Raw genomic sequence first — 17,083 nt, forward strand, 5'->3', positions numbered from 1 at the left:
ATTGAGGATAAACATCACATATCCCAGAAGTCATCTTTCTCGACTTCCGGTAGCTTCTCCTCCGATGAGAACGGAGTGTCGCTGTCTTTGAATAATGGCCCCTCCACCTGCCCTAGTTCCTCCATCCAGCGCTCGAATGACGCCCCCGAACCACTCCTTCCATGACCCTCGGGGCTAACGCTGGTTCGGGAACTCACCGGGGTGTTGGGGCGCTTCTTTCTGGCGTCATCAGGATAGTCCTCTGCCAGCACAAACAAAACATGTTTCTGTGAGTTGAATGTTAGTAATCAAAACAAACACAGTGTCATATCATTCGTAACTACTCGGGTCATTCCGGCAAGCAGGTTACGGAAAGAGGCGAGTAGTTACGAATGAGTGTCATATATGGAATCCCAGAATGGACAGAGATAAGAGGCAAAATTAACCAAATGCGACAATGTGACAACGCGACTTTTCGGTCATTTGTCGCTGTGTCTCTTTTGCCTCTATGTGCTTGTCTTTGAGAGGGCAACAACGTGACAATGTCCCTTCTAGGATTGCACAGTTATTCGATAGTGAGGTGCCAATACTGGTAGCACGATTGCGTTGCGGGTACTCATCTTGCAGTGGTCACTGTGTTCAGCCAAGTAACGTAACTGTGTGGTCTAATCCAGTTTTCAAGTGAACAGTTCATTTGTCATTCAGTTTAATTGTTGCATGTATACGTCAGACTAGCGATTGTCCACTGACTACATCGTATGAGCGGGTGGGGGTGAAGTTTAGGGATTTGAAGGGTGTCTTAGGATAGATGGGGGAGGTTTAAAGAATGTGCAGATTCCATGTGTAAATGAAGTAAAAATGTTTACAAATAATATGTCTAACTCTGTTCGTGATATATTTCAACAAAATGACGATATTACTGATGGTGATTAGACACATTACATAATGAAGCCCTAATTTAAATATGTCGGATCCTCCTCCTAGTGGTGTGAGTCCATGTTTAAAAACGTATTTGTTGTGAGCGAGTGAGTGAGCGCAGTTTCAAGCCGCTTTTATCAATATTATAACAATATGATGGGCGGGGACACCAGAAATGGGCTTGCAAACATTTCACTTGGTGTGCCTGTAGATCTGACATACGACATTGTCTGCTCATATACTGCCAGCCAAAAGAAGGTAAGCACACATTTTCGATGGTGACTGCTTGAGGTCTAGGAGAAACCATGTTTACAATTGCCGGACAATCCAGTGATTGTAACACATTCCATATTTTGGATTAGACTTTCTCAGTAAAGTACAGATTCTAGTACTTTTGTTGGCATGAGTGGTTTCGAACCCACAATCTCAATGTCAGGCACTTAATCACCTGCACACAGTCAGCCATTTAACCCACTCAGACACCGCGGATGAGACAAAAGTGGAAGGAAGGCACCATGAGCATCAATGTGCACAAATGGGATACGATAAAATGCATACAACCAAGCCAGCGACCTTTTTGTCTACTTTTATCACAAACAAGCATTGGAAAGAGAAGACAAATTTAAACCCGGATTTTCAAGAGGATTGTGTCTACGTGAGATTGATATTAAGAAAGTGGCTTACCGGGACTTGCACTGAAGAGCCACTGAGCCTGTCTGGAGTAACGACTTCCAACCACCGACCCCTTCACCTCCAGACGATCCCCGTCGTCGTTGTCGTTGGAGACGCTGCTACTACAGAAGGAAGAATGGGACCGAGCAATATGGTTCTTGTGACCTCGGAGCCTGGAGCTGGTTGGGCTCAGTTTGATCTCCATCGAAGATGTCTGACTGTTGTTTGACGACGACCCGGAAGAGCCCTCGTAGGAACTGATGGACGAGGATTTGCTCGACTCAGAAGGCTCCGCTGTTGGGAGCTTGAGCTGTAGATATGACGTAGCAGGTGCCATTCCCATAATTCCTGGTTTGGTAGTAAACCTCGCCATCGGGGCATTTCCATCAAAAGTGTGCGGTATTTTCTGATTTCCATATGAGGTCTGTCTTTCGATTGGCTGCTCAATACCGGATCTTGGTTGCTGCTGCGTGTCACGTGACACTGTCCTGAGCAGATTTTCCCATTCGTCATTGTTTCCTGTTAAGTCAGACTCCTCGTCAGAACACTGAGGATCACCTGTGGAGGACAAATATGTGAGTGAGTGGTATGTTTGGTTTGTAGTTAATTGTATGATATTGTTCAGCACGGGCTACAGTGGCGGTGGTGCCGGTAAAGGTGACAGTGTGTGTGTGTGTGTGTGTGTCTTTGTGTGTGCGAGCGTGCAAGCGTGCATGCGTGCAAATCAGGCATGCCAGTTTAATCGTACAATATGACCGGTATTTAAATAAATCATGGTTTATTTCACAGTGAAATAATCTGCATTTCAAAAGAATGAACTTTCAGAATACACCTTCCCATATTGTTGAAAAACGTTTCGGAGAGAGACGTGTAGCTCAGATATCTGTGGCGGAGATACCTGTAAGTGAGTGAGGGAGGGAATCGGCCAATATGCAATGCCATGCCACTTACGTCATACTTAATAATTAACAACAATAGTCAAGTATTACAAGACAAAGTGAGCGTGGATCGACCCGAAAAAGAATCCCGCACCCGCACCTGTTTAACTAGTAATGACGATAATGATACTGATGACGATACCAATGGCGACGAACAGGAATGGCATAAATAAAACGTGTATTAACTAATTTGCTGTATTTCGTGGCGATAATCCAAAACAATCTTTGTATAATCCATCTGTTCAATAGAGACATGCACATGAAGCGGGTCAAGTACTAAGACAGTGCATGGTTGTTATGAAGCCTGCAGCCTTAGGATATGCGCGATGGTTTATTATCGTCCACACAGATGCTAAACACACGAATGGCATACAGTGTGTACCCACGTCCCTTGCCGTTCTATATGCCAGCGATGAAAATACATATCAGATTCATAGGGTTTGGTTTTTTTTTAATTATTAACGTGTGATTTTACAAGACATCAAATTATGAGATTGTTGCATAACAGCACTTAGGACAGTAAGAACTTGTGGAACTTTATGAAAACAGTGAGTGAGTGAGTGAGTGAGTGAGTGGGGTTTAATGCCTTTCTTTAATCAATATCACGGAGAGTCAGGTTCAAGCTGTCTTAAAGCCCAAAAGGTCAAGTAGATCTCGGACGATGACCAGTTTAGGAGAGCCCGCGAGTGCGAATATGGATGCGCGTATATGTACTCTGTAGTACCTCTATCAGTGATGAATATCGTGCAGTTTCAGAATGTCCCTATTTTGTTGATTCTAGGAACCAAGGCCTAGATTTTCGAAGCTCTCTTAGCGCTAAGATAGTTGTAAGTTAATGTTAATACATCGCACCTACGACTTATATATATAATTAGCGCTAAGAGAGCTTCGAAAATCTGGGTCCTTTGCTTTCACAAAAGACCAAATTCTGTTAAATCAATTCTTTCAAAATGAAAGAAGTTGGTCAACCACGAAAACTTTATAATTTGTAACACTGTCATGTTCTGGTACAAGACACTTCTTTTCAGTAAATTTTCTGTGAAAAATTAGAATGATGTAAGTCCCCTGTGGAAAAGAAACCACTATGTACTACTATTTTGTGTGTGTGCGTGTGTGCGTGTGTGCGTGTGTGCGTGTGTGCGTGTGCGTGTGCGTGTGCGTGTGTGTGTGTGTGTGTGTGTGTGTGTACCAGCCATATCACCAAAATGTACATAATGTGATCTTAAGCTTCATATGCCGTTGTCCTACGGCCTGAAATGCAATAAAGTTCTGTTTTGTTTTGTACTTAGCTTCCTAGCGCACACAAGGGACGCAACTCTTCCAGGCATTTTCGTCTTCAGTTACGACAGCGAGAAGGCCGTAACTACGAAAACACTGAACCAGAAAGTGTCTTTCGTCTGGAGCTGTTGCGTTGTCGTCACATGTTACCGGTTTCTCGGGGCATTATTTGAAGACGAGAATGTCAAGTCTCCTGTAGACCACCATACGACCACCACAATAACGACCCATGTTTTAGAAAGATGTACAATTTATTTCAAATGGAGATTCAATAAGCACGTTGAGGACAAAAAGTCTTGTGAGTCCAGCCACCTGCACTTTATTCGTTCGTGATATGATGGTTACTGTATTTTAATTCAGGAAAATGTGAAGTCGTAACATAATGTTTTATGTGTCCTTTCGTGTCAAGAAATAATCCCGGAACAAAACGCCCTCTCAAGTTTTCAGAATATTACTGGGGCCTGCGAAAGTATTGATCGGAACTGATTGCCCATGTATATAAACCAAACACTTCTCCACAAACAAAGTCTAGGCTGCTGACAAAATTGTTGGATCACGTTGTCTTGATTTCATATAAACAGAACAAATCGACTTTACGAAACTGAAAAGTAACAAACCCAGTTATGTTTTTTTTTCTTGTTTGCAAAGTACAGAAATATCAAAACAAGTAATACATTTGTCCTTGCTGAATGACGTCATAATTCAAAAAGGCAGACTAATTTGACGTTCTTATCCGCCTACTCAAGCACGTTATGAAGACGTCTATTCTATTTAAAATGTCGGATGCATTTTCTGATTACGTTATTCGACTTTTTCATGTTACTTTTGAGCTATACTTAGAACGACCATTTGTGTTGAGTGAGGAAACACCTAAAAAGATTCATATTGTCATAATGCTTTTACAAATGTTATATTTAGAATCATAGCTGTTATTCAAGCAATGCTCAACGGTTACTTTTAATTTTTCTTTTATTTATTTATTTGTTTGTTTGTTTGTTTGTTTGTTTGTTTCATCAAAGGGATGTAGCAAAACAGTACGCTTTATGCTGCTGGTGTTTTAAACAGCACTGGCGGTGGGGTAGCCAAGTGGTTTAGAGTGGTCGCTCGTCACGCAAAGACCAGCTTTCGATTCCCAAGATGGGTGCAATGTATGAAGCCCATTTCTGATGTCCCCGGAAGTGATATTACTGGAATAGTGATGAAAGCGGCATAACACTAAATTCACTCACTCACTCACTCACTTTAAACAACACGGTTCTCGTCAGAAAGAAGTTTTAATGGCGTTAATGTGGGTATAAAACATGAATTATGTTTTATAATCTGTTTGTCTCAATATGAGAAAGACATACTGCGAACTAATTCTAAATCAGGAACAGCCTTTTTAATGTGAATATAGTTCATGTCAATGAATACACTGTCTCAAACCACATCTGCTGTTTGCTATATTTATACCATTCACTGGAAAAAGGTGTTTATCGTGTAACGTTTACATGATAATGTAGTTCACTGTGATGTGTAAAAAGAACAGCGCAAAACGCGCAAACATGCACCTAACGTGCAGTTTAAGAAAACTCAGTCTCAGTATTATTCGTTGTACACTTCTACTGAGTCTAATAAACCCCAGTATGAGGTCGCGTCAGGTAACCTTTCAGCGACCTATGACCGTCCAATCAAACGCGAGACGCACGAACGGATTTAACCAATCAGACGGCAACTACTGTTTAGGGTTTGGCGGAATACACAAAATTGCTAAGTCACTGACACTGATCCCTCAACAAACGAAAATCCTCATAAAACACAGATATATGATCTGCAGTATATACGTTCAGGACTTTCTGATGGCATAGTTACAACTGTCAATATTTCTGCAAGCTGACGTCCTTGAATATTTACAAAAAACGCTATTTTCAGCGACTGTTAACCCACAGTTGACAGTGTTGAGGCGTGCTCCACGTGCATCACCCAGAAGCGATCGTTGGGAAAATAGCATTTGTAATTGTTCGGGTACAAACCCTTCCGTGGGTAAAAGTTCAAAACGTTTGTGCGAATGTCCACTTTCGCGATTTGGTAAGTTGTGCTCTGATTGGTCAATCTCAAAGGCTACCTGACACGACCTCCTACTAGGGGATTTAAGGCTCAGTACAGGGGTATAACGAATAATACCAAGACTAACTTTACTTAGACTGACCTAACGTTCTACCTGCTACTATATACTGTCAAACACAAATGAGTGAGTGTGGTTTTACGCCGCTTTTAGCACTATTCCGGCACTATCTCTGCAGGGGACACCAGAAATGGGCTTCGCACACTGTACCCATGTGGGGAACCGAACCCGGGTCTACGACGTGACGAGCGAACGCTTTAACCACTAGGCTACCCCACCGCCCTTGTTACATCAGACAGACTGTAGTCTCTCGGAAATAACCCTGAAACATAGTTGTTACAAAGTACAAGATATGTATGCCAAATCATTATCTCCGAACCATCAAGCAGAAACGTGAAGGACCTGAGCCTGTTTTCTCAGATGACACGTTGGTAATTGTCTCTCACACAACCAGCAATCTGTTGGTACCAGGTGGTACTTTAAGAAGAGCGAAACCAATGAGAAAAGCTGACTCTTCGTTCTTCAGCCTAACCATGCTAATCAGGTTCTCCATCCCGGCTGCGACGTCGTCTTCATTGAGCCACGGTCAAGGACGGCGAGAACTCAGGAATGAACGGCAAGCTATTTCTGGAGTGGGTGAAAATAAACTGCGACATCCCTCACTATCATGGAAATTGCAAAAAATCACAGCAACATCAATGAGATTCAATGACATCTGATGACATTTGATGACACAGCAGCAAAGGATGAACATGAGCTTTGCTTCCCGACCTACATAACAATCAACTCCCTGAAATCCCCAAATCGAGTGAGTGAGTGAGTTTTACGCCACTTTTAGCAACATTACACCAGTCTCACCACGGCAGACACCTGAAATGGGCTTCACACGTTGTACCCATGTGGGGAATCGAATCCGGATCTTCGGCTTGACGAGGGACGGCTTTAACCAATAGGCTACAGCACCGCCCTTTCTCATATCGACTTATCCTGAGCCCGTGGTATGTGGTTGACGATGATTGATTGATTGATTGATTGATTGATTGATTGAAACATATTTTATTCAATTAGGAAGCAGACTGTGCTCAAGTTATCCAACTTAAATAAGCCCTCACCACAGTGGAGAGGTTGACATTTACATCAGGGTCTGACACAGATAACGTTGGTGTGGGGTATTGGAAAGGTAACCGTGGATGACTGGACGTAATGTTTAAATTACGGTAATTAAGTGTAGTGTTTAATAGAGTAATTCAATCCTTTAATTTGGTTAAAAGTGGAGACATCGCAGAGTTACCTTACTAGACTGTGAGATGGAGTCAAGATACCGGGCCTAGATTTTGGAAGCTCTCATAGCGCAAAGATAGTCGTAAGTGCCATACATTAACGTTAACACTTAGCTGTCCCGTTCTCTGCACTCCTCCCTCGTAACAAATAGTGAACTGTGTCAAATTGGAATATTTCTAATGATAGTTTGTTTATTTTTTATTTTTTACTTTTGTATTTTAAGGGAAAATATTCTGAAAAACCTCACGGAGTTGGTATAATGTTCTGACTATGATCAGCGTTTCACTGAGTATGTTATGTCTAGTAGTTTTCGAGCTAGACTGCAATTCATCGGTCCGCTTTTGAGCCAAACGGACTTTAAAGCCATGTCAGAGGGATCATCCCAACTTGGACTTGTATACTGACCATCGGCAGTAACTTAAACTCTGATGACGAGGACCGTGATATGAACGTTGATATTTCGACTAAAATCGTTATGACACAAACCCGCAGATACTCTTGCCCTGTACCGATGTGTAGCAGGTACATGTGCGACTTTGCGCTGTTCCACCTACCTTTACGTCCCCTCCGTTAAAGATGTCATCTAGCACATTTAACATGGCAGCTTCTTAAGTCATTCTTTTTCAGTAACTTATACAAAAACATCAACCAGCTGTTATTGTCGAGTATCCATTGCCGTGTGTTGTATTCATATATAAAAAAGCTGTACCCGATTTAGAAATATTTTGCAATCCGTGGTCCTTACTTGGAGACAAACAGACTGCAAGCGGAATTATGAAGGAGAAGAAATAAACTTGATTACTCACACAGATTAAAGTGAGTCATTCTAGCATGCATACATGACTTTTAAAAATCAGATTTGATTTCAGGGTGTGAAGATGTGAATTCTTGCTTCGTTCCTTATCCATTTCTGCAGCATCCCAACATCTAACGTTACCAACATTCATTTCAAATGTAAGTGTTAGTGTCAAATCTAATGGTGTTAGAAGTTTACATATATATTAATAGGACTGGTGTCCACGTCCAGTAACACCACCACCCACCCACCAACCCCACGTTGAACACTTACTCACGTGAAATATTGTTTATTCAATATTTTAAGCGCAACTCGTGGTAGATCAGACCGTTCTTTGCTTCCATTACCCCTTCCAGCTTCCGGTTCAAAGGAGTGAAGGAACAGGAGGGTATTATTCCACATAGAACACTTACAGTTACCTCCCCTGCTTCATTCGCTCATTACACCAGAAGTATTTATATAGAATAAATGTTACGAAAATTCTAACAATAGTGACGACAGATCAGATAAATAAACCCCAACAGGTTCATGATAAAATTAGGCAATATGGTATTTCTTTTCAATTTCTGCTTATTCTTGTACCGTCACTTCGTCCATCCGGAAGCTGGCAGGGATAATGGAGGCGAAGAACGATTTGAATACCATGAGTGGCGCTTAAAATGTTGAATAAAACATATTTCACGTGAGTAATTATTAAACATTAGGTAGGAAATGTGAGACCATAACTAAGTGAGGAAACGGGAGCGTACCTTTGGTGGTGGCGATATTTTGAGATGAAAAATATTTTTCGATCCGAAGCGAGGAAACTACGTAGCCAACCTTTGTTCGAAGACTTGTCATATTCTCTATGCTGCGCAACCTCATTTGCGCTACAGCTTGCCTGTGATTCGGGTTACAACTGGTGTTCAGCAACCCAAGAGGTACAATATTCACTTTTCAAATCAAATGAACATGTGCACCTGAAAAAACCACGGCATCCAGGGGGTTATTGTTTTTGTCATTACCGAACAAATGGCATCTTCTGATTATCCTAAAGCTACCCATGAAATAGGTCTTCAGCAACCCATGCTTGCCATAAAAGGCGACTAACAAGATCAGGCTTGCTGAATTGATTGCCACATGTCATCTGTTCCCAATTGCTGAGATTGATGCTCATGCTGTTGATCACTGGATTGTGTGGTCCAGAGTCGAGACCACCGCTATATAGCTGGGATACCGCTGTATGCGGCGTAAAACTAAACTTACTCACTCATCAAAAAGCTGTTCACATCATGGGGATATTACTAGTGGCACATGAGTCAAAATACATCTATTACAGGTACTACCTATTAAATTCAGAAATATTTTGCAATTAAATTGTTGGTAAACACTTTCATTGTGAAAACAAATTCTAATTTTTTAGTATTGCAAAAATGAAATGACTCAACGAACGCCATATAAGTAATTAAATAGCATATCATAATGCCCATGATGTTGGTCACTGGATTGTCTGGTCCAGACTCGATTATTTACAGACCGCCGTGGTGTAGTTGGAATATTGCTGAGTGCGGCTTTAAACAACAACCAGGCTAAATCAACTTTTTTTTTTCACGTAGTTCATAAACAGCATCTTCACGTGAATAACCATTTTGGCAACCATGGAAAGTGAGGAGCGTGGTCAGTCATGTCGAAGGGGGTCGAAAGACAGTCATGTGTTATTGTAACTCTGAATATATGTATGGTAGATAAGTGCATATTATAATGTCTGAAATCTAAGACAGATTTTCCACAGCCGTTTCCGTCTCTGATCGACGGTACGTCTCTGATCGATGGTACGTCTCTGATCGATGGTATATCTCTGATCGACGGTACGTCTCTGATCGATGGTACGTGTCTGATCGACGGTACGTCTCTGATCGATGGTACGTCTCTGATCGATGGTATATCTCTGATCGACGGTACGTCTCTGATCGATGGTATATCTCTGATCGACGGTACGTCTCTGATCGATGGTATATCTCTGATCGACGGTACGTCTCTGATCGACGGTACGTCTCTGATCGACGTTACGTCTCTGATCGACGGTACGTCTCTGATCGACGGTACGTCTCTGATCGATGGTACGTCTCTGATCGATGGTACGTCTCTGATCGACGGTACGTCTCTGATCGATGGTATATCTCTGATCGATGGTGCGTCTCTGATCGATGGTACGTCATCATGAGCACATGTTTAAGAATCACTATGAATTAGAGACATTCGGACGTAAATGTGAGTGCACCCTGTGGTACCCGTCACGAACACCTGAGGAGCAAACACTCATACATATGGACCTAGTCAAAATAGGGATTCTAATGAAGAAAGCTGGCCCATACGCGCACGCGTCAGTACGTGTTCACCTTTTCTAGTATTGATCGCAATCCTGCCACAACCATATAAACTGGCATTTAAATGCTAACATACAGAGACATATTTAGACATGTCTCCATTTCATTCTGTACCTTCTTGCAACTTTCATCAGAAACTGATAACCGAGTTCCAGTTTCTATGCATGTCCTTGACACAACTCGCTGCACGTTATATAAACTATTTCAAACATGTCCGTCACGAATTCCCTTATCTTCAGGCCAAGTTAATATCCAATAATTTGAAATAATAGTTGCACGGTGTTTTTATTCAATTTTTAATATGCATTGCCGAGCAATAATCGTATGGATATATGAAGCCGGTCAAACGAGCTGTTTCTGCAGCGACTTTCTGGTTCGAGGGTGGGTTTGGGTTTAAATTGAAAGTATCTCAATTATTTAGTTTTGTCTATAATTTAATTCAAAGGTATTATTTTCGCAAAGTCACAAGTAATGCTTATTATCTTAAACATATTTATTTTTTTAAATCAACAAATTTGTTTACGTACATAAAATTGAAAGGGACAGTGACCATGTAGTTGTAAACACGTTTTTTACACAAGATTTCATTGAACCAATGTATTTTTACACACAATTACCAAGCCATAAATAACGTTTACTAAACTTCTACAGGAATGAGTGATGGTTGAATCAAATCGTCCTATCTTTAATTGCATTTTTTAAAAAAAATATTATTGTCCCTTTCTTTCTATGTTAAGGACGTAATTCTCTATTCGTTACATCTGCAACGTTGCTTGAAAGGTGTTATATTGTAAGAGCACATGTCGCGAGCACTCGTTCACAGTCTTAAAAATCTAGAGGCATCAGTTTCAACAAAACCATGTCTGACTGTGAGCATGTTCTTAATTTCGTAGGAGTTTTTTTGAGTTAGTGGATCTTGCACAGAGCTTGGTGGATCTCAAAGAACCCGAACTTTCAGAAATGCGGCTGTCAGTTGACATGAGGAAATTTGACCACAACCGGCTTCAGACTGTGTCAGCAGTCAGTGAGTGAGTATGGTTATGCCGTTTTTAGCAATATTCCAAGGCTTTACACATTGTACCCATGTGGGGAATCGAACACGGGTCTTCGTCTACCCCACCGTCTCTTGAATCAACAAATAAAGGCACCGACTTGGACCATAGGTCCGCCCGACTTTCTCCTCACTATAGCCCCGTGAAGAGTCGACTAAAGTGACAAGGTGGTCAAGAGGGTACGGTCTAGTTATCGTGTCTGGTCACTGCATAATATAATACAACACTGGCTCCGGATCGACAAAGTGTCCGTGACATTACGACATATCGTTACTCTACGTGTATACTTTATGAAAGACTTACAAATGATATGCTACAAACGTTTTGTGGATCGAACCTCTGTTTGTAGTACAGCATAACGGCTAGTACTGTACGCCACGTCTAGCGTGTCGTGAAAGCACTGTTTAAAAACCCAAGCTTGGCTGGAAAAAAAACTACAATACTTTAATTTATTTAAATGCTGAGTGAGTGATTCTCATTTAAATACTATCGCTTTCAGGGGGAGGCTCGCCGCGAGTGGTGGATATTGGTGGAACGGATAATAGTCTTATATTCTATTGAAGCATCGAACTGGGTCTTTGGTGTGACGACAGAACACACTTCACGCTTGGATATCTTTTATCATAATCGATCTTAAGAATTATCATTAATAAGTTAAAAACAACACTCACCTTTCCAAGACACGATATTTGATCCCCCAACACCAAACACTACTTCCTCAAAGTCCTCGTTTGTCTGACCAGAAGTTTGTGTTCTCATGAATTTGTCAACTTCCTGGAGATTGTCTGAAGTCCGCTGTTTGTTGTGGTCACTGCACGTGGGGCAGGAGAAATCTTTACGCCTACGAAACTTGGGCGCAAACTCTAAACAGCTCCTACAGTAGAAATGGGACCTACAGTGGAAGGACGTAACACGAACGTGTTTTTGCTTGCATACGTCACAATTCCCCGGTAGAAAGTCTAACCCGCAGCCACTACCCAAAGAGCCACCTCCAGATGTCAGATCCATCTTGCGCTAAATCTTTCATTGACGATACTGATGTGGCTCTGTGACGTCTTTCCTTTATGACGTCATTGAATTTCTGTGACGTAACATTTGCTGTTTCCTAAGGCGAAATAAGCCCAGTGTCTGAAGGGGTCAGACAAAACTTCATTCACCCCTCATATTACTTATATGACCAGGAAACAGTAAGGGACACGCAGTGCTAAAAGTTTGTGGTTACGAAAACGAAGTATGTATGTATGTATGTATGTATGTATGTATGTATGTATGTATGTATGTATGTATGTATGTATGTATGTATGTATGTATGTATGTATGTATGTATGTATGTATGTCCTTGACACGTCATTACTCATTTGATTGGGATTCAAACACTGGACAATAGTGACCATTGACTTTTTTCAAGGCAGTCATAACTAAATGTGATCGAGTGAAGAAATTATGAGCACGGTATATACACAGTGTGGGAAACCCCACACTTTGATAGTCATACATTTAAGCTTCTTTACGTCTGTGCGATAGTCTAGTGGGTACAGCGCACTCTCCCCCACGTGTTCGATTCCCCACAGTGGTGAACCGCAAAAAATGTGTGAAGCCCATTTCTGCTGCTCCCTGCCGTGATATTACTGGAATATTGCTAAAGACAGCGTAAAACCACACTCACTCAAGAAATGGGATTTGATTGACAGATGTGTTGACGTGTGGTGTAGTTTATTTAAAGAACGTTGATTTATGGTACCGACGTTTCAGAAAAGCGGCTAAAAACCATATTCACTCAGTCTTTACATCTCTGACTCACGGGCATCATTTTGTCTTCTGAATCCTGTAACCTCTCATAGCCTCAAGACGACGTGTTCTACCTACTGCGCAGTAACTTCCCATGGCCAGTTGGCCTCCGAGTATCGAAATAAGTCTTTTGTCTCTAATATCACATACCATGTCTCAAATTACCCTCCTTGATGGAGCACACAAACGTTATATCCACGTGCTCTTTGTGATATCTGCAAAAAGCTGCTTATATTGAAACATGGAGTATTAATGGAAGTAAAAATGAGAGATTCTGCATTTCTCTTTAACGAGAGCAGTTTTTTTCCTGCTCTTAGCAGTCGGATATTTAAAAGCATTGCCTAAATATATTAAAGCGTTCGCTCGCCACGCCGATAAACCGGGTTCGATTCCCCACAACTGCAGAATAGACACTCAGGAAAATAGCATCTGCCATGTTAAAATACTATTATCTGGAAATGGCTAATCGTGAAGATCCGGGACAGAATCGTGACGGATGACTGACGGGATCGGATGGTCAGGCTCCCTGATTTGGTGGCTCTTCATCGTATCCCATTTGTTTAAACGGGTGCTCATGATCTTGATCATGACACAGACTCGATTATTTACAGACAGCCGCCATATACCTGGAATACCGGGTTCGATTCCCAACATGGGCCGGGGACACCGACAGACTGGGGTTGACAGCTCACAAAGTTAATAGTTATTAAATAGTACATTGGCATCTCGACTTTCAAGCTCAGAGTCATCTAAAGTTCCCTATTATGTCGGTACAAAGTTATTACGTACCAAATGCAATCAAATGGCACGGGGCAATTGTAACAGGTGGATGGGGCAATTGTAACATGAAGGTACATATGTAACAATCTGTATATTTTCCAGATAAAATCAAAATAAAATGATGTTATCTTGATCAGTTGAGGTGGAATCGATTAATATTAAACCTTTGTCACCGTCGACATTTAAAATGTTTTTTGTATAAAATTCTTGTTTTTGTATGCCCAAAATGTAATGTAAAGACGAACACCAAAGACTTTAACCCCTAGGGCTAATACGATCAACATGACACTGAAAATTGTCTATTATGATAAAACTAGTAAAGAACTATCATTAAACCTTGCTTTACTATCATGGTTCCAGGTCACGTCACATATTTACAATTTTCGGATTTCTCAAATATTTCTACTTCAGAATATGTCGTAATATCTCAATTTTACGCTTAAAAAAAGTTAATTAAATACGAAGCACCATTTACTGTACAAAGAATTTGTAACGTTCTGTGAAAAATTTTCTTACTCATATGAAAAACAAATTATATTTTGTCATCTGTATATCTCGCCATGAGAAGCTGCTGAAAATGCCTGGATGTGTAAACGGAAAGCAAAGGGAAATAACTCTAGTCACCAACACTATGCTTTAGCGAGTAATCGCCCATGTTCCAATTGCCTCTTGTTTCATTTGACCCCGGTCTCCGGTACAGTGTGTGAAGCCCATTTCTGGTGTGCCCGGTCGTGGTATTGCTGGAATATTGCTAAAAACAGTGTAAAACCATACTCACTTACTCCAAAAAAGCCATGCCGAAAACCTGCATCCAGTAGTATTAGATTGATGGGTGTCTGAAAGAGTGGTGTGGTTTATAAAACGATCGTTGATTTATGTTACCGATCCTCATATGGATCTATTTAATACAGTCTAGAAATAACTTCCCAAGAAACACAGAATCAGAAGCAATAAGCAGAAACTTTTTCATTTGATTCTGCCATCCTCTGTAGACGTAACCCGGGCAACTGAAATATAATAAATGGAAATAGTGTTGTTTTTCATTTTACATTTATTTAATACACACATGCATGCTCCTGAACAAGACGGTTGTTCATCACTGTCCGTCAAATTCGACGTTATCAAAATCTGTTTCTCGAAACATCTAGTTGAATTTATACAATACATAAGATAATTACACATCAGACAGAAATCATTGCAAGTGATGGATATTAGTTCGGAGCCAGATTACGTGATTAGGTCCTTTTCCACCATACTGGACCATATTTGTACATCGGCGGCAAATGTCCCAGCCACATCAATCTCAGCCGTATCCTTGATCAGGGCATGTTCCAAATGTGCGTCAATCGTATATGGAAAATTCGACAGTTAGTCAGTCCAGCGAATCTGATGTACGACCAGAATAGGCCTCCGTAGACGTCATATTACTGATTTTTGTTCTTTGAAGTGAAGTTAGTGTACGTTCTCTTAAATATCTAATTTCCAGGGACACGCACATGTTGGCAATTCTGAAGAATCGTCTGGCAAAAAGGTGCGATTTCTAACTGGTATCCACAGATTGTGTTTCGTTTTAATCTCGCGAGAACATGCCTCGCTTACAACGATCGAAAATCACAGAGAGTCTCGAGAGCTCAACAGAGTAATTTTACGGTATGATTACAACATCACTGTATTTACATCGCATAAACACATTATAAAACGAAGGATAAAGTTAACATAACACTCGAGACTGTCATTCACATGAGTTAAACCCATGGGATCGTGCACATCAAACCTGTAGCTTTTTGTTGAAGCTCATCCGTTAAGAGCTTGTCCAACTACAAAGGTGGGTTTGGGATAAAACAGATGGCTGAGGGTTTGACATAGAAAGCTAGGATATTTATTGAAGAAAAAGAACAAATCACGTACACAAAGAACTTATACGCCTATTTTGTAGGGTGGTTAAAATGAAGCAAGCAAAAATTTGTCGGCGCTTATTTTCAGCTTAGTATGATTTTGATAACGTGTATCTATGTGATTAAATCCTATTTTCAGGTGTACTTTCGGTAGGTTTCTTCACGTTGATTAGCCTAATTAAGATCCCATTGTTTTAAACTCGACATGGAGAAATCCAATGTTAGACTGTACACTTTGTTCTGTTCGGCAGTCAACGCAAGGCGTGGGACGAACACGTTAGGTGGTCAAGTCTGTAAGCGTTGGTTCGACCCACCGCAAGCCTTGGTTGAAGCCGCATAATCAGTGACCACCTCCATGTTGTGACTGTCGTTATGCGTAAACAGTCGCCCATACAGGATATTTTTATGAATGCTTTATGTGCCTCACAGTGATTTTGCGCCATTTGTGTCATTAGCTTTCTGGAACATTTGTCCTGGGAATAGCAAGGTAATCCATAGGAGAGATAGAAGCATCATTAATATGAAAGATACGGCACTTATTGTGATAGTATAGTTAGTGGCTATATTTAATATCATGACATGTTAGATCCATGTTTCACAATATAAATTCGGTTAGAGCCAACAATGGCAATGTTCAACAATGTGATCTCATGGCAGTGTTCAACAATCTAATCTTAGTGCCATGATCAACAATGTGATCTCACGGCGATATTCAACAATCTAATCTTAGTGCCATGTTCAATAATGTGATCTCACGGCGATATTCGACAATCTAATCTTAGTGCCATGTTCAATAATGTGATCTCACGGCGATATTCGACAATCTAATCTTAGTGCCATGTTCAACAATGTGATCTCATGGCGATGTTCAACAATCTAATCTCAGTGTCATATCAACAATGTGATCTCACGGCGATGTTCGACAATCTTATCTTAGTGCCATGTTTAACCATGTGATCTCACGGCGATGTTCAACATGAATTGACCGATCAAGGTTAGCAACGTTTCGTTACCTTCACACGGCCTAGTTTACCAATAGGTTGATCCCGATATCAGAATCATCCCCGATTCCAGAATCATGTTCAGATCTGAAGGACTAAACGAACAGGAATCGAAGGTAGTTTTTTCCATAATCGAACACACCCGACACGACAGTGAGAAGTTTTTGTATCGGAATGTATTGCTGTTAAACATTAAGCTTTAAAATAAGTAGAAGTCGAGGCATTTACTAACTTG

The 17,083-nt window shown here is 40.9% G+C and overlaps 1 protein-coding gene across 1 annotated transcript; it reads right to left on the reverse strand.

The window, feature by feature from the left end:
• Positions 1 to 14: 14 nt before the first annotated feature.
• LOC137295401 (uncharacterized) lies at positions 15 to 12,392 on the reverse strand. The gene is made up of 3 exons (XM_067826742.1): positions 12,056 to 12,392; positions 1,582 to 2,127; positions 15 to 241 (listed from the first exon to the last, which is right to left on the reverse strand). The coding sequence occupies exons 1-3, from the start codon at positions 12,390 to 12,392 to the stop codon at positions 15 to 17; spliced, it is 1,110 nt and encodes a 369-aa protein (XP_067682843.1).
• Positions 12,393 to 17,083: the final 4,691 nt, after the last annotated feature.

The sequence above is a fragment of the Haliotis asinina genome, chromosome 8 (assembly GCF_037392515.1).
Source record: "Haliotis asinina isolate JCU_RB_2024 chromosome 8, JCU_Hal_asi_v2, whole genome shotgun sequence".
Taxonomy (NCBI): domain Eukaryota; kingdom Metazoa; phylum Mollusca; class Gastropoda; order Lepetellida; family Haliotidae; genus Haliotis; species Haliotis asinina.